We start from the raw sequence: 18,702 nt of genomic DNA on the forward strand, positions 1-18,702 counted from the left end.
GCAACATGTGCTTTCCATGGGCAAGGACATTTGCATATTCAGCCCCAAACTGCTTGGAGTCTCAAGAATTTGGTGGCAGGGGAAGGGGGTGATATTCAGATGACATCAAAGACATACTTGTGGTTACCATATCTATAACAATCAGGTACAGACCAATCACATATCAAGATGCTATCTTTGCGTAAAAGATAAACCTGCAAAGGCAATATCTGCACTCAACCAAACCACCAAGAATGCAGTCATACACAGGACAAACATCAACAGAGAAGATTCCTCCCACCAGCCTGCATCGCCAACTACCTACATAGATGACCCAATACCACCAGAATCAGGAGTTATACCTTTTACTCTAAAGTCTCACTCTCTGCTCCTAGGCAACTTGCCATAGGGATTGTGTAATTGTATTGAGCTCATCCGACTTCTGTAACATTCTAAATATTTGTTTTAGGAACTTTTGAATTCTGATTTTACTTCTGTTTACACTTTTATTTTATACTTTGCCCTTATAAATATGCCCTTTTTTGTTACATGTGGTCCTTATAGCTTAGTGAATAATAGTTGGGAATTCTGAACTCTGGGACCTTTACACCTGTAGTTCCCCATAGATGAGTGGAGGAGCGGCCTAGTGGTTAGGGTGGTGGACTTTGGTCCTGGGGAACTGAGAAACTGAGTTCGATTCCCACTTCAGGCACAGGCAGCTCCTTGTGACTATGGGCAAGTCACTTAACCCTTCATTGCCCCATGTAAGCAGCATTGAGCCTGCCATGAGTGAGAAAATGTGGGGTACAAATGTAACAAAAATAAAATTCAATATCATTTTTATTTTTTAAACACATCCTACGTTGACCCCTATTGGTCAGCTTGGTACTGTTTTCCCTCTCACAAAGGGAAGGAAGGCTAGTCAAAGGCTCATATCCTGTTCTCCTCCGTCGCTTCTATTGGCTTTGAGGTCAGCCCAAAGACAAACAAATCATCTCCTTGGCATTCGGTAGAGCTCTGGGGGCATTTAGATGTCAGCTGCTCTCTTAGCTCTTCCCCCAACTGTGCTCATTTAAGCATTATCATATTGACTATATGAGCCTCATTTTATATAGCAAAAATGTTTCCTTTAATTCAATCTCAAATGATGCTACACAGCCAAGGAATATCATTTCTGTTTAAGTGGCTATTCCTAGACTTGTGCTTTTCTAATACAATGCTGCTGTCTAAAAATTAACATCTTTCTATCTGTACTTCTGAAAACTGCTCACTTAAAACAGCACTTAGCAGTACATAATCACCTCTTCCCTTAAAGAGCACCTAGAAAAAAAAATATCACCAAACCAGAAACAATCATACTTTGAACTATGTTTATCGCTAGATTCAGGACAGTGAAAAAAAATGTAAAAAGGATATTTGAATACATAAGTGATAAGCTGGGTCACATAAATTTATACTTGTATCTATAGTATAAAAATCCATGCTATACTTTTTAACAAAATTTGTATATAATTTCAAAAGCACTACAATAAGTACATCTGGACACATATTCTGTTCAAAAATTAGATACATGTGGGCAAGCTGCTGGCTTTAGCAGGATGTGCAATGACATGCCAAATAGTGTCTGAACCATGCCTTATTTCACAAGGAGCTCAAACTGGGCTCAAGAACATTCCTGAGTCATTCTGCAAAGCTTCACTGCTATTTCCATCACACATTAATTTTTAATATTTCAGTTAGACATGTGTATTAGTATCTAGCTGAAGAAAAATGGAAAAACAAATATTATAGACTTATAAGGCACCCCTTTCAGAAGTCACTAAGCTGCCTAGTTCTACTACTCAGTGTTTACGGAGCATCATCTGTACACACTGCATATACGTAGAGAGAAAAGAGCCACACAAGACAAGGAATACAAAATTAGCAACCACTGAAAAAAAAAAAAAATAATAAAAAAGAAATACAGGAACTCTCAAAGGCTTAGGAAGTAAGGGATTCTTTTACAAAGCTGCAGTAAAACTAGTCCTTGGGGCACCCTTACAAAGGGCTTTCCTGCGTGCTAGGGCATTTTTACCACAGCTGTAAAAACCTCTGATTTTCTATTTTGCCCATTAATGGCTATGTGCCAATGTTAAGTCACAACAATTGTTACTATCCCCAAATGATTAAAACATCCTGAGGTGGGAGGAAAAGCCTCAAAGATCTCCAGGCAGAAACGCCCTTGGAGCCAAGATACTCTTCATCATCGGCAGAAAAACCTCTGCACCTCTTAGGTCAATTTTTCAATATTCTATCAAAATTCTATATTCTATCAATACTCATCAAAATTCTTCAGCTATCTCTATTATCATATGATCACAAAACTTGCAGCTACCACACTTCTTGTGACCCAGCTCAGCCGATTCCGGACTCTAGCTCTTAAAGGTAAAGCAGACGGACATAAAAGGTCTTTAAGATTTTTCCCACGGCTAAACAGAAACCTCAATAACGCTGTAGAAAAAGCAGCCGAAGTCGTGAACACACCCCCATGTTTCCTCACCTTATTAAACTGGGTGTCATGGGAGTGTAGCGAATGACATACCTGAAAACATCCATATCCTCATCGGAAGACTGATCCTGACGCTAGACTCCAATGACATCTATAAGGGCGATGAGTGCATTTAGAAGCAGTACACTTTTTCTAAAAGTACTGCTGTTCAAAAAAATTTTGTTTTTTTTGAAGAACTTTGATAGAATATTGAAAAATTGAAGAGGTTTTTCTGCCAATGATGAAGGGTCTCAGCTACGAGGGTGTTTTTGCCTGAAGCTCTTTGAGGCTTTTCCTCCCACCTCAGGATGGTCGTAGTATACCCTGTTTGAATCAATTGGGGATAGTAACAATTGTTGCAACTTGAATTCTTCTTCCTAAACCTACTGTTTTGATTTACCGTATTTTTCGGACTATAAGACGCACTTTTTTCCCCCAAAATTTGGGAGGAAAATGGGGGGTGCGTCTTAGTCCAAAGGTAGATTTGGCTAGCTGGCTGGCCACCCTCCGAGTTCGGGATCGCCCTCCCCCCGGCCCTGTCACCACTTCTCCCTACTCACGTCACGCGATCTTCCCTGGTGGTCTAGTGACGTCGGGGCAGGACTCTTTCCTGCCCCGACGTCACTAAACCACCAGGGAAGATCGCGTGACGTGAGTAGGGAGAAGTGGTGACAGGGCCGGGGGGAGGGCGATCCCGAACTCGGAGGGAGGGATTCGGACAAGACGCACCGGAGCACCTAGGTTTTAGAGGAGGGAAAAAGGAAAAAAAAAATTTTCCTATTTCCCTCCTCTAAAACCTAGGTGCGTCTTATGGTCCGAAAAATACGGTATGTGCCAATGTTTCCATTAGCACATGACCATTTTTAAATATTACAGTGGGAGCACTCACCACCTCCTCTTTTGTAGGCTGTGAGGGCTCCTGCATTATCCCTGCACTAACTGGTTAGCACAGGAACACCCAGTCCACCCCTGACACACACCTTTAAAAAAAAAACACACACACACACAAAAAAAAAAAAACACAAAAAAATGTGTATACATTAACCACTCAGAAAAACTCCCCTGTGATGCTGTAGTGTGTCCTACATTAATCCACTTTTTGCTGCACTAGGTACATGTTGGCACCTAATGCAGCTTAGTAAAAATGACCCGTAAGTGAAAAGTAAATTGATAGACCAAGGATCAGAACATGGGCAGGCTGTAAATAAAAGTATCAGGTCACATCTTCAGGAGTCGCAGCCACAGAAAGTTTAATAAGCACTGACAGACAAAATAGGAATGCAAATCAAATGGCTTAACAATCACAGCAAATGGTTCTCAAACCAGCCAGTCAAATTTTCACAATGAACACGTGAAAGAGATGTTCCTGTGGTGCCTTTGTTATATGTAAAATCTCTCTCATGCATAGACATTGTGAAAATCTGACTGGCTGGAGTCATCCCAAGAACTGGGTTGAGGACCCTCAATTCGGAACAGGATGAGAACCAGGGAAGCAATGATTGAAAATTACACTTCTACCACCAACTCTCCATGTGAAGTTGGACAAATCACTCTCACTACCTCAGGTACTCACTTAGAGGCCCTTTTCCTAAAGCTTAGCACACATTAATGAACATTAGCATACACTAAGTGCCACGTGGCACAAAGATGTAAAATTTAGCGTATGCAAATTCTGTTAGTGTGCACTAACCTTTAGTAAAAAGGGCCCCTTAGACTGTAAGCTCTTTTAACAGGGATCTCTCTCACCTGAATAACTAATTATTATTATTAACATTTGTATAGCGCTACCAGACGCACGCAGCGCTGAACACCTGACACAGAGAGACAGTCCCTGCTCAATAGAGCTTACAATCTAAAAAATAGACAGACAAGACAATTAAGGGCGAGGGAAGTACTGGGTGAGAAGGAACAAGGGGAGGTAATTGCATAGCGGTTAGGAGCCAAAAGCAGTGGTGAAAGGGTGGGTTTTTCAGCATAGACTTGAAAACAGGTAGAGATGGAGCAAGACGTATAGGCACTGTCCTACTTCAAGGGTAAAGAGAGAAAGTGTAACTGTGTCTCAGGACCTGAACATATTCTAAATTAAAGTGGTTTTGAGGATGGGTTGAAAAGTGGAAAGGAGGGGACTTTGGAGAACAGAGAAAAAGGAACATGCTGCATTAGAACAACATTACTGAAGCAGCCTTTCAGCAGTGCCAAGATGGCAGAAATATGCTGCTGCATTCCTAGTTGATTCTTTTTTTTTTTTTTCTAAAATTGGACAAGAGTAAGGGCAAACTTTCAGCCAGCAGCAATGTCCAAGCCAGACCCTATGCAATGGCTTTGTTATGTAAACAGAGGCCAAAAGAAGCAGTTCTGCTATTAGCCTACTTGAGATGCTATGCTTTAGAATACACAACACTGATGTTTACTGTGGGAGAGGCTGAAATGAGAGGAGTGTTAGAGCCTGTTGGAGCAAACGTTGACTGTACCAAACGCAGACAAGAGTGGAAAGCGTTGGAAGGCAGCAGCAATGGGCTGTTCACGGTACCTTGTGGAGAAACGACTGAGTGGCATTGGGATAAGCACAGTTTACTACCAAAATATCTGATAATCCTACTTCTGTAGCTCTAAAAGGAACAGTTGACTTGAGTAATCACATGGAAACAAAGACTTATCTAGTTCTATGGAACAACTGGAATTGAAAACAGAGAACAGATCTATGGATTTTGTTTAGCTAACAGAGGACAATGGAAAAGACACTAGAAGTCTGTCAATCTGTTCAAACTTCTATAATTAAATATTACTAACTTGTCTGGCTGTTGTGCTCAAAATGATATTTTTACTGCAAAAACAGCAAGCTAGTACTCATTTTACCCTTCGAAGGAAAAGAACTCAGAAGCTCAGCCTGTGGAGTTTGATTTCTACCTCAGTCGCTGAGCGAACTTCCTCATTGGTCCGTTAGCCTTCTTTTTTTGTACATATTTTTTTCTTTTTTTCAATTTTTGATATTTGTCTCCTTCACTCTTTCATTTATTTTTTTGTTTAAGTTGTCATATAAATGAATAAAACAAGCACTTAGCTGAATGTATCTGCCAGCTTGCTTGGTGAGCTCAACAGAGCGCTTCCGTTTCACTTTACTGCTTCGTCGAGAGCTGCACCTGCAGAGTTATGATTTCAGATAGACCTTTGTCTGAGTGCCTTCCCTCTCACTGTAAACAAAGAGGGAAGGCACTCAGACAAAGGTCTATCTGAAATCATCTCCACAGGTACAGCTCCTGACGAAGCAGTAAAGTGAAACGGAAGCGCTCTGTTGAGCTCACCAAGCAAGCTGGCAGATACATTCAGCTAAGTGCTTGTTTTATTCATTTATATGACAACTTAAACAAAAAAATAAATGAAAGAGTGAAGGAGACAAATATCAAAAATTGAAAAAAAGAAAGAAAAAAATATGTACAATAAAAAAGAAGGCTAACGGACCAGTGAGGAAGTTCGCTCAGCAACTGAGGTAGAAATCAAACTCCACAGGCTGAGCTTCTGAGGTCTTTTCCTTCGAGGGGTAAAATGAGTACTAGCTTGCTATTTTTGCAGTAAAAATAATTAAATATTACCAATTTCAGAACTGAGGTTGAGAATTTGGAGAATTTTTCTAAGTGATGTAATCTGTGCTTATTAACTATTCCAGCTACCTAGTGTGTCATTTAGAGATATCTTATTAAGACTTTAAAAGGTTCCTGTTGAGAATTTGCCACCATTTACTTCTACTGCCTTCACCATGCTAAAGAAAGAAAAAAAATAAATTCACTGATGCAAGGGGCCGCTCCAGAAATGGAGGATTTCAATCTTTCTACTATATTAGAGCAATCTGATGCTCAACTGGCTGTTCTGCTACTTTGATCACAACTCTTGCTTTGATGTCTGACACAAAATGGCTTCTACAATTTTAAATATTGGCATTATTGAACTATAAAGTTCATTTCTTTCCAGATGTTTCCAGAAACACTTGGACTGCGAAAACAGTTTTTGTTATACTACTGATTTTTTTTAATTATTTCTTTCAACTTTCCTAACTACCAAGCATTTGTCTGTGGCCACTTCAGCTGCTTCAGTGGAAGATCTAACTGTTTGGTACGCCCCTGTTACAAAGGTGCACCCCTGTTAAAAATAAACATGCACTAAAAACGCTAGAGATACCCATATATTTCTATGGGCGTCTCTAGCATTAGTGCTCACTACTAAAAATGTTAGCATGCCTTTGTAAAAGACCCCCTTAGTGTATATCTCCTTATTTATTTCTCCTTAAGTAGAACTGGAGTTGCTCAATTTAAATTTTGTGGACTTGGACTTTCAGTTAGAAATGGCGTTTTTCTTTTTGATATTTCTGAAACTGGTATTTGTCTTTGCTGTACAAGTATGAACTTATCCTATATTTATACGATTTCAACAATTTGGATCATCAAAATTTCTTTTTTTGAGAAAAAGACTGGGGCACTCAGTCCTCAAGAATGTATGAATAAATGTGATTATTTCCAATTCCACAAAAATAAGAATACACAAAATTTAAAAACCTGAACTTCCATCAAGAACTGAATACTGTAGCTCTAAACTAGCACTTAGAATGGAAATTCTAAACTGAATCGATAGCTAAATGTATGAAAATTGTTGCAACTTAAGCATCCTCTTGAACTTACCATTTTTCTGTTGGCACTTTTACTTTGTTCATCTTGGACAAGTTACTTTTTTTATTCACCATATCCTGCAGGATGCACAAAAAAATAAAACTTGTTAGTGAAATAAAGCACCAAACTCTGATGCAACAAAACAAAGCACTCCATGCTTAGGCTTCTAATAAAGTCCGCAAGGTGGCCATGCTGGATACTTGGAGGATTAACACATGCTGTAGAATGTCAAACCTATTAACCAAAATATTAAGCTATTCACACAATTATAGCATATGGAGGATACAAAAAAGCAGCTGTTAAGAAAAAGCTACAAGCTAATCAAGGGCAGGGGTTTACAAATCTTCAATTAGTTAGCAGCACCTAGAACGTAAAGTCTCAAGGCTTGATATTTGTCTTTTGTTTTCAAGGTCTATGCTCAGAAATTGATTTAATTGGCTTACGAGGTGCCTATGAAAGGGACCTAATATCTCCCTGCAAATAAACTGACCTTTGTAATGCGAGTCCAGACCAGTCTCGTGTTACTTAAAAGGAATTCGACAGGCAAGTATCCTCTAATCCAGGAGTGGGCAACCTCAGCCCTCAATGGCTGCAACCCACTCAGATCTTCCCAATGAATATGCATGAGATCTATCTGCATGCACTGCCTCCATTATATGCAAATACATCTCAAGCATATTCATTGGGGAAATTCTGAAAACTCAACTGGGCTGCGGTCCTCAAGGACAGAGATTGCCCACTCCTGCTCTGATCTGTACTACCCAAGTTTGTTCCATCTTCTGCAGAAATATCTAGTCATAGGAAAATGTGTTTTACCCCCGGGTTCACTACAGCATCTGACTAACCATTGGCAACCAATTACTCTATAATGAGGGCATGGCACAATTACACATGGAATAACAAAGACCTGATTCATTATGGTTTTTCTCCCATTCTGCATCTATGGGAAAAGATCTTGATAAACCATGCCCCAAATTTCCAACAATACCATCTGTTAAAGAGATTTTACAACTAAATTATACCTGACAGCAAGCAACCAAAGTTAAAGAAAGGCATGTGTTTCCCTTTTATACACTGTAAAAAATACCATAAAACTTTAAGTAAACTTAAGATAAGATAATTATACCTTGTGTTTTCTGGGCACAAGGTTTCAACTACCACTAGCCATGCAACACTGAAAGATTAGTGTCTTGCTCCTCTGTTTCTACAACAAACCACACACAAACAAGGCACTGAAGTACACACACTGTACAAACACAGAAGGTCCTATTCATATTACATTAAAGGAAAAAAACCCAATAAGCTCCTTTCTTCTGCTTTCCAATGTCAATGGAAATCTAAACTATCACAAAGACACATGACTTTGCAAGATAACAGTACTTAGCTACTGAGAGACAGCAGAACAACGTTTTGGTTGGAGGGGCCAACGAAAACAAAAATTATTAGTCCTGCCCCAAAGCTCTCTAGTGGCCGGTGCTGAGTTGGCCAAAATTTTGTTGAGACCATGGCCCCTGTGGCTCACCCCATTCCGTTACTTATGTCAGCTACCAACATGATCAGAGGATCATCAAAATGTATTGACCCGAACCGCAAATACTCTGCCTAGTCCAACATTTCCCCTGGCTTTCACCACGTGTAAAAAAAATAAAGAAATCTATACACGTGCTCACACAAGTATTCAGAGTTAACTGCCAGAACACTAAGCATACACACCTAATTACATAGCACTGTAACATAATGCAGCCCCAAACTGTGGGGAGGTGTGCAGTGGATAGGAAAAATTGCTCCCACTTTGCCTGTTTCAGGTTCCCACTGTTTGCTGGAAGTAAGAAGGTTAAGCAGAAATATTTAGGTCTGAAAGTATAATGGATTTATTGGAACATGGCAAATGCAGCCAAGACATAGCTAGCACGGTTTTCTTATGCTCAAATTTCTTTATTGGCATAAGTCACCAGCCACAGTACATGGTTATCACCACAATAAGAACTAAGGCAAAGTATTAATATTCCAATGAACATCCATGTTTTTGCCAAATTTTGTGTCGCTCTCCCTTTCTCCATTATAACTTGCCCCATCCACCCTGGACAGCAGCCCAACACTACATGTAAATAAGCCAAGTGTTGCGGTTCTTAGGCCCACAACACCACACCCTCCTCTTACCCTTCAAACTGCAACAATCTTGGAACCAAAATCCACCCCGTCACCCCACCTTGTCTTCCCAGCCCAATCCATCCCCCTCTCTTTACAGGAAATCAGGAGCAAATCAAGCCATCCATTAGGGAACAAACCCCTGGATCCATATCCTTCATTTTTCAAAGTCTTATGCAACAACAATAATTAAAAATACTACTTCTCATGCAGGGTGCAATGTGTCCATATGTCCACAAAGGAATGTTTCCACCAGAGATTCCCTCATACCCACATATGATCTAGTTACAGAAAATGGTGCACCATACTTCTCCATATACAAAATAATGCTGGTTCAGCTGAAATCCAAGCAGCTAGCACAGCCCTCTTTCCCAAAACCCAAAATTCCCTGTATCATAACTTCTTACCAATCCCTGGCAGACCAGGTCCTAATCCAGTTCACCATTTTGGGTCCTAACTTCAGCCTGTCAAGTTTATTAAAGAGCCTCCCTATGAGAAACCATGTCAAAAGCTTTGTTGAAATCTAAGTAGATTCCCAGTCAAAGAAGTCAAACAAATTTGTTTGGCACGATTTACCTTTGGTAAAACCATGCTGTCTTGGATCTTGTAACCAATTGGATTCCGGGAAATTCACAATGATGACGCCTAGATCCCTTTCTTGGTCAATGACTCCTAATGTAGAACACTGCATTACATAGCTATAGCTCAGGTTCCTCTTTCCCACATGCATCGCTTTACACTTGCTCAAACTAATCATCATCTGCCATTTGGATGTCCAGTTTTCCTGTCTTGTAAGGTCCTCTTGTAATTTTTCACAATACTCTTATGATTTAACACATTTGAATAACTTTGTGTCATCAGCAAATATAATTACCTCACTAGTTACTCCCATCTCTAGATCATTTATAAATATGATAAAAAGCAGTGGTCCCAGCACAGACCCCTGGGGAACCCAACTATCTACCCTTCTCCATTGAAAATACTGACCATTTAACCCTACTATCTTTTAACCAGTTTTTAATCCACAATAGAACACTACCTCCAATCTTATGGCTTTCCATTTCCTCCGAGTCTTTCATGAGGTACTTTGTCAAATACCTTTTGAAAATCTAGATACACAATATCAACCAGCTCACCTTTATCCACATGTGTGATGAGGTAAGATTTCCCTTCACTAAATCCATGTTTGCTTTGTCTCATTAATCCATGCTTTTAAATATACTCTGTAATTTTGTTCTTTATAATAGTCTCTACCATTTTGCCTAGCACCAATGTCAGGCTCACCGGTCTGTAAATTTCCCAGATCACCTCTGGAACCCTTTTTAAAAATCAGTGTTACATTGCCCACCCTCCAATCTTCCACTACAATGCTTGATTTTAAAGATAAATTACATATTACTAACAATAGTTCTGCAAGTTCATTTTTCAATTTTATTATTACTCTGGGATGAATACCACCTGGTCCAGGAGATTTGCTACTCTTCAAGTTGTCAAATTGCACCATTACATCCTCCAGGTTTAGAGAGATTTCATTCAGTTTCTCTGACTTGTCAGCTTTGAATACCATTTCTGGCACCAGTATCTCTCCCAAATCTTCCTCGGTGAAGACCGAAGCAAAGAATTCATTTAATCTCTCCGCTATGTCTTCGTGTTCCCCGAGTTACCACTCAGTCATTTAGCTTTCCAACTGATTCTTTTGCCGGCTTCTTACTTTTAATATACCTAAAAAAAAATTTTACTATGTGTTTTTGCCTCCAAAGCAATCTTTGTTTCAAAGTCCCTCTCTCCAAGTCTAGGACATGTCCCTATTTTTCCCTCAGCGTCTACCTCCGAGTCCAGCACTGCTCCCCTCTTTTTCCCTCAGCCCCCACTATGAGTCCAGCACTACTACTTTTTTTTCCCCGTCAGCCCCCACTATGAGTCCTGCATCGCCTTTCTTCCCTCAATTCCCCTCAAGTCCAGCACCACTTGCTCTCCTCCCTCCGGGGCCGTGCCAACACGGTAAGCGAGGTAAGCAAGGCAGGAGGGCACCATCCTCTGGGGGGGCACCCCGTCACACAATGCTTACCTCGCCCTCTTCTCCCCAGATCCTTTTCCTTTTGTTTAAATTTACCTCTGTCCGGCGGCAGCGTAGCGTTAGTGAGAAGGAGGCGGCGCTCCCCCGCCCCGACGTGTCAGTCTTCCCTTCACTCAGTTCCGCCTTCTTCTGACATCAGAAATGATGTCAGAAGAAGACGGGACACTGAGCGACTTCCTGTTTACACAAGGGTGGATCGCGGCAGATGGAAGGGTCCGGCACCGGCTCAGGTAGCCTGTTATTGCTGCAAGGGCAGCAAACAAAAACTGGTTTGATGGACTGAGGGGAGGGAGCTGAGTAAAGAACAGGAAGCGGTGCAGGTTCCACAGAGGGAGGGAGAAGGGGAGTCATGAAGCTGGCATACAGCAGATATATATAAATGTAAAAAAATATGAAATATATATGTAATAAAAATATATTTAAAAATATATAATTAAAGTATATTTAACATATGAATATATTTATCTACAAATCTATCTCCCCACTCCATGGCTGCGTGCATTATCTCCCCACTGCTGTATGCCAGCTCCATGACACTGCCCGAGGGCTCACAACATACCAGTTGAGAACCAAGAGTCTAAAGCATTGACAGCTGTCCAGATTCTCACCCCTTAAAGCTACCACTGATCCTCAAGCCCTGAACTGCTACCACTTACTTCCTCCAGCACCCTCTTCTAACAGGCAAAAAAAAAAAAAAAAAAAAAAACACACATGTCTACTGAAAATGCTTTGTAACCCACCAAGTATATGCTGGATCAGCAGAATATAAGTACTTGAAAAATACTTCAGGCTAATTCTGTCTTCCTGTAAACATAGTATGCCAGCTGAATAGGTTAAGAGCTGCATGGCCAATTCATTACATATTACAAAAACAAAACAAAAAAATACCTCTTGTTTTTGGTGTGCAATACCAGGAAAATTACTTACTATCAAGCAAACCATTTCCCATCCCCAACCAAGCAGACTAATATGAGAGCAATTTTCAAATCACCCACTTATGGCCAAGTTCACAGATAACATTTTACCTGAAGTCTTTGGATACATTTTCAATGTGAAAGTACACATATACTTTCACTATGCAAACTGCAAAGGTCCTTATTCTGTGGTACTTTTTCCAACACATGCATCAATTTTAAAAACACAAAACTGCACACACATAGAAACAACCCTTAACCTAAACCAGACACTAGGAATGCCTCCATTGAATACAGGGAAAAAGTAGATGCTTTGTAAAAGAAAACGATATACTTTTACTTGTTCACAAAGTAGGCAACTTTCCAATAGCCCTTTTAACGGCATATATAGCCATTTACATTGGTAAATGTCTCTTGAAAATTGCTCTGTAAACTTTTATTTCCAGACATTTTGCACTCCACACTGAAACACTTGGTAATTGGTAGTTTCCTTGAATAACCTGCTTCATATAGCTCACCTTGCTGACATCACTCTTGAAGGAGGGGAAGGGGCAGCCGCAGTGAAGCTATAGACACAGGTCTCCTGAAATAGAAGAAGGCAGATAAGGAGTTTAAAGTGACAATTTAGAACCATAGACATGTTATACTACATTATGGTCTTGTGAATTTTAATGTATTGAAGTCTTTACCGTACTATGTTATGAATAAATTTACTAATGTATTTATTTGTACTTTTGTATAAATATAATAGGTAACTATTAGTGACTTATTTAAAAAAAATCAGCTTTCCAATGATATGAAAGATTGAAACACAAAGAACAAAGCAAAAAAAAAAAAAAGAACTGAATGGCTGAATTCAAGGAGTACTGTTTGAAAGTACTGTTTTGAAAGGAGTGGAGGAGTGGCCTAGTGGTTAGAGCACTGGTCTTGCAATCCAGAGGTGGCCAGTTCAAATCCCACTGCTGCTCTGCTCCCTGTGATCTTGGGCAAGTCACTTAACCCTCCATTGCCTCAGGTACAAACTTAGATTGTGAGCCTTCCTGGGACAGAGAAACATCCAGTGTAATTGAATGTAACACCTTGAGCTACTACTGAAAAAGGTGTGAGCAAAATCTAAATAAATAAAACACAGTACGCACACTGTCCATTCAAAGAACCTCATACTGTTGAATGAGAACAGCAAAACATATTCTCATCCTGTCTTCTCTGGACAGCCCCGACTCCTAAGGCGCTGGAGCCGCCATTGTCAAACCAAATATAAAATGTACTAGGGCCAGGTACAGGAAAAAAATTTCAGTCCAAAAAATCCAAAATGGTATCCATGCTTTTTCAGATCATTTCAGATACTGATTTCAATAAAACCTTCTAATGCAATAATTTGTAGGTTGACACATGTTAAATTTAGAGCACATAAAATCAGTTTTAAAAGACATGCTACCAAACTGGATGCACATACTTAAATTATACTGTCACAGGGGCAAGCTGGTGGCTCAAAGGCAGTGCCTTGGACCCGAGATCATCAGCTTGTGTATCAGATCTTCAGCTTCCCAAGGGGCCGATGCTCAAAAGCTAACACCAGTGCTAAAAGGTGGTTAGTGTCAAGTTAGCGTGCACATTATTGTGTGCAAAATGCTCTGTTTTCAGCATGGGCACTGAAACCATTAACAGAGACTGCATTTAAATGCGTTTCAATGTGGTTATTTGTTAATGCCCAAAAATTGCTCAAGAGAAGATATACCTAGCAGCCCGTGCCCTTCACCAAACCAGACATCCCTGCCCCAGATTTTAAAAAAAAAAAAAGTTCTGGTGGTCTACTGGACCCCCAGCCTCAACTCTCGCAGCTCCTTCAACACCCAACTTTCTCCAAAGTATTCCCAGTGTTTAGTGGCACCTCGACCCCTTCCCCAAGCTTTCCAGATCCCCTTAGCTCACAAGAGGCCTTGGGGAGGGATTAGGGGGCCACTAGACACTAGTGATACTTGGGAGGGGGAAACAGCTGTGAGAACAGAGGCTGGGAGGGGGATCCACTAAACCACCAGGACTTTTTTTTTTAAGTTGGGGGGGGGGGGAATGAGTTGCCTAATGGTTAGGCTGAGGAACTGGATTCGATTCCACTACAGCTTCTTATGACTCTGGACAAAATCACTTAACCCTCCACTGCCTCTGGTACAAAATAAGAACCTATATTTAGTACATAAACTGCTTTGATCGTTAACCACAGAAAGGCAATAATCAAATCCCGCCCCCTTTCCCTTTCCAGAGCCAATGAGCGCTTGAGCACAGACAAGCAAGCATGCAGTTCCTAGCAGCAAATTACTGCTCCGATTTTAACGGGGCATTAATTTCCATGCTCATTACTCTGAGCATGCTGTGGCAATTTTCCTTTGCTAGGTTTGCGGGAGAATTACAATCTACCAAGAATGTTTCTGCACCTGCTCCCAAGTCAGTAGTGCTCACAGCCCCAGTCACCATGCATCAGTGACAGCTAGTGAACCAAATTTGGGCCCATGATTGCAGAGTTCCAGATAGAGCTATAGTGCATTACCCCTGGCTAAGAACAGTGCGCTTAGAGGGATATAAAACAAGGGGTGGAAAAACCAGGTAGCTATAAAAGGTTCTTGGCATCACCTCTCAGCCTTGCTTCTGACCGAGATGGAGGAAAACTGCCAGACCTTTCTGGTGCCCTGGCAGTGTTCCATGTGCGACCGCACCTCGAATATTGTGGTCAATTCTGGTCACCCCATCTCAAAAAAGATATAGTGGAATTAGAAAAGGTACAGAGAAGGATGACAAAAATAATTACAGGGATGGGATGACTTCCCTGCAACTAGGGCTCTTCAGCTTGGAGAAAAGACGGCTGAGGGGAGATATGATAGAGGTTTATAAAATAATGAGTGGAGTGGAATGGCAAGATGTGAATCACCTGTTTACTCTTTCCAAAAATACTAGGACTAGGGGGCATGCGATGAATCATTTATCATTTACTAGACCGTTTCTTATTACAGAGTAAATCAGAACGGTTTACAATCAAATATAACATTAAAACAATTAAAATACACAAAATCGGAAATCCATATGTGATAGAAAAGCACAGCAAACCATCCAAACTAAAAATATACAATTAATAAAAACATTCATATATATCAAAAACAGCAAGGGGTATTAATCCCCTTTTTTTTCTTTCAGTTTGATTCTAAGCAGTGTTTCCAAAAGATTCTAGAAAAAAATGTGTTTTAAGAATTTTACAAAAATGAGTGTAAGAATCCTCAAGCCTAAGTTCTTTAGGAAGGCAGTTCCAAAGTGTTGGAGCCAGAAAAAAAAATGCAGATTTTCGAGTAGATTCCCATCTAGCTTTATATGGTGGCGGAATCACCAGTCTATTATCTGTTAATGATCGAAGAGTCCGAGTTGGCGTATAGGGTATAATAAGATTAAACAGATATGAAGGGCTAGATACATAGAAAGCTTTGTGTGTCAATGCTAAAATTTTAAATTTTATTCTAGATTCTATTGGAAGCCAGTGCAAATGATATAGCAATGGGGTGATTCTATCATATTTTGAAGCTCTGCAAATAATACAAGCTGCTGTATTTTGAATCATCTGTAGTCGTTTTAGATTAAGTTTTCATAGACCTCCATAAACTATATTACAGTAGTCTAGACGTGATGTAATGTATGCATGAGTTAGTGTGCATAATGATTTATTTAAGGAGTTTCTACTTGAACGTAACTTACGCAATTGATAAAAAGATTTCCTTGTTACATCAGATATTTGCTCATTGAAGGACAAGGAAGAATCAATAATAATACCCAAGTATCTAAATGACTTCACTGTCGGAACTTGTTTACCAAACAAAACAGGTGTTAGAGATGGAACGGGCCCAAGGCCTGTTATCCATGAAGTTATTGTTTTATCTGGATTTAATACTAGTTTATGGGTTGTAAGACAATCTGCCACCTTATCAAGACAATTTTGGATTGGTACCAGATCAATGTTTGCTGTCTTAACATAATGTATTAAAAGAAAATCGTCGACATATGAATAGGAACTAATGCCTAAAGCTTGAATGAGTAATGAAAGTGGACTAACATAAAAGATTGAATAACATAGGTGACAACATTGATCCTTGTGGTACCCCACAAAGACTGGAATAAGAATTAGAAGTTGAATGATTTTGAATAACTTTGAATGAGCAGTTTGAAAGAAAAGAAGTAAACCAATCATAAATTGTACCTGAGATCCCAATTTCCGTTAGCCGCTTTAATAATAAGGTATGATTTATTAAATCAAATGCTGCAGATAAGTCCAATGAAACAACTAATGCAATGTATCCTTGTTCTAATCTGGAATGAATTTCACTCAGGAATGAAGTCAAAACCGTTTCTGTACTACAAAGTAGTAAATTTAATACGAATCGGAGAAAATTTTTCTTCACTCAACACAATTAAATTAAGGCGGTTAGCTTAGCGGGGTTTTAAAAAGGTTTGGACGGCTTCCTAAAGGAAAAGTTCATAGACCATTATTAAAATGACTTGGGGAAAATCCACTGCTTATTTCTGGGATAAGCAGCATAAAATGTATTGAACGTTTTTGGGATCTTGCCAGGTATTTGTGACCTGGATTGGCCACTATTAGAAACAGGATATTGGGCTTGATGGACCTTTGGTCTGTCCCAGTGTGGCAATACTTATGTGCTTATGCTTAACCATATTCTGACAACACAAAGCAAGATCTGACAAAGAGCATGGGATAATGTGTGTCAAGTGCCCCTGAAAACTACCTGCACATAAATAACTCAGACTGTAACACATTATCAGGGACAGAATAAATCCATCCCGTTTTCCTCCACTGATCTAAGAAAACAAGTACAAGTTTATGCATGCCAACAGAAAGAACCAAGACTGAATTGGTCCTTTCCTTTAGCAGGCCTATCCTTAATTATTTGAAGCCATCCAGATTATTTGCAGGTAAATTAATCTGACTCCATGGTCTCTCTAAACAATGCCTCTCTCAGGTCATTAAATCAGTTTGGCTTCTCTTTGGAGACATATTGTCATCAATGGTAACAAAGATGGGGCATGTGGTCTAGAAAATGTGCACAGTAATAAATGCATGGATGGCTGGCTGGCTGGCTGGCTGGCTATCTGTGGCATTCCAGAAGTTGCCTTGGCAACTCATGAATGGTTTCATTCATTTCAGTGGTGACCGGGTTTAGTTGGCAGCAGTTTATAATTGTCATAACTATATCTGCATTTTCCCACACAATCACTAAATTACAGCTGACCTCCAAATGTCTTTTATCTTGACATACAGCTAAGAGCACTATTTCAGAAGAGGCCCTCGGAGTAAAGGGGTTCCACCACACGAGACCCCGGAGTGGCCAATAGTAGTCCCGAAAGCACCCCTCACATATATGCCACTGGAGATGCTTGGGCAGAATTTACGCTGCTAACAGAACTCAATTAATCTGATTTTATTGCTAAGACCAGAAACTTTAAAATATGCTGGTTTTAAAAAAAAAAAAAAAAAAAACAGAGGAAAACAAATCCCAACCATAAACTAATTTCACTGCATAGAACATTTTCTGGAGATGCACACTACAAATATAAGTAAAATTATGAACAAGATATCTGTCCTGGAAAGAAAAAAAATCTTAAGCTAAAAGACATCCTTTTATGTTAAAACTAGTAAAAGAGGCCCATTTCTGGAGCAAATGAAACAGGCGCTAGCAAGGTTTTCCTCCCCAACACCCCCCCCTTCTCCCTCCCTCCCTGCCGACCCCTTCGTCGTTCTGACGCCATTGCTCCGCACCTCCTGAACGCACCGTACGCCACTGCTCCGCCCTCGACGTCATCACGTTTGACGCGAGGGCAGGGCCCCAAGACTTGGCGATTTTGGTGGCTTCACCACCACGAACCCTTCGAATCCGTCTTGAAGGAAGTGATGTCAGTGGCTTGGCTTCACTGACGTCAGTGTCTCCAGAACGTTGAGGGTGAGTTTTATTATATAGGATATAGCATGCTTTTTGCTATAGCCCACAGCAAAAACCACCAACCCCACTCCCCCCAATCATGTGATATCTCCCAGGATTGTGCTAACAGCAGTCTATCAAATATTGAAATAAATTGAAATTAGAAGTGCCAGCAGAGCGTCCAAGCTCCATTCATTAACAGCACACCTAATTTACCTAGAAGAGCACACAAAGGGAGGGAACATGGGCAGTGCTCCCATTTATATAAAACTTACAGAATATTCTAAATTATGCGCATCCCTGCCATCTTCAGGTGTCTGCACTTACACCAGCTCTCTGACTGACCTAACTGCAGGCGCCTAAACATTAAATGCACGGATACCAGGTTACGCTAGTATTCTGTAATGGAATCTGAATGTTCTAGAAC

General features: G+C 40.2%; 1 protein-coding gene across 2 annotated transcripts in view; it reads right to left on the reverse strand.

Moving 5' to 3' along the window:
* Positions 1-18,702, reverse strand: part of AGTPBP1 (ATP/GTP binding protein 1) — a 237,825-nt gene that overhangs the window by 197,353 nt on the left and 21,770 nt on the right. For both annotated transcript variants that reach the window (XM_030193670.1, XM_030193671.1), the window contains exons 2-3: positions 12,822-12,886; positions 7,177-7,241 (exon numbers count right to left, since the gene is read on the reverse strand). In XM_030193670.1, coding sequence (XP_030049530.1) covers positions 7,177-7,238 — 62 coding nt within the window. In that variant the 5' untranslated portion in view covers positions 7,239-7,241; positions 12,822-12,886. The remainder of the gene's footprint in view (positions 1-7,176; positions 7,242-12,821; positions 12,887-18,702) is intronic.

Source organism: Microcaecilia unicolor, chromosome 2, assembly GCF_901765095.1.
Source record: "Microcaecilia unicolor chromosome 2, aMicUni1.1, whole genome shotgun sequence".
NCBI lineage: Eukaryota > Metazoa > Chordata > Amphibia > Gymnophiona > Siphonopidae > Microcaecilia > Microcaecilia unicolor.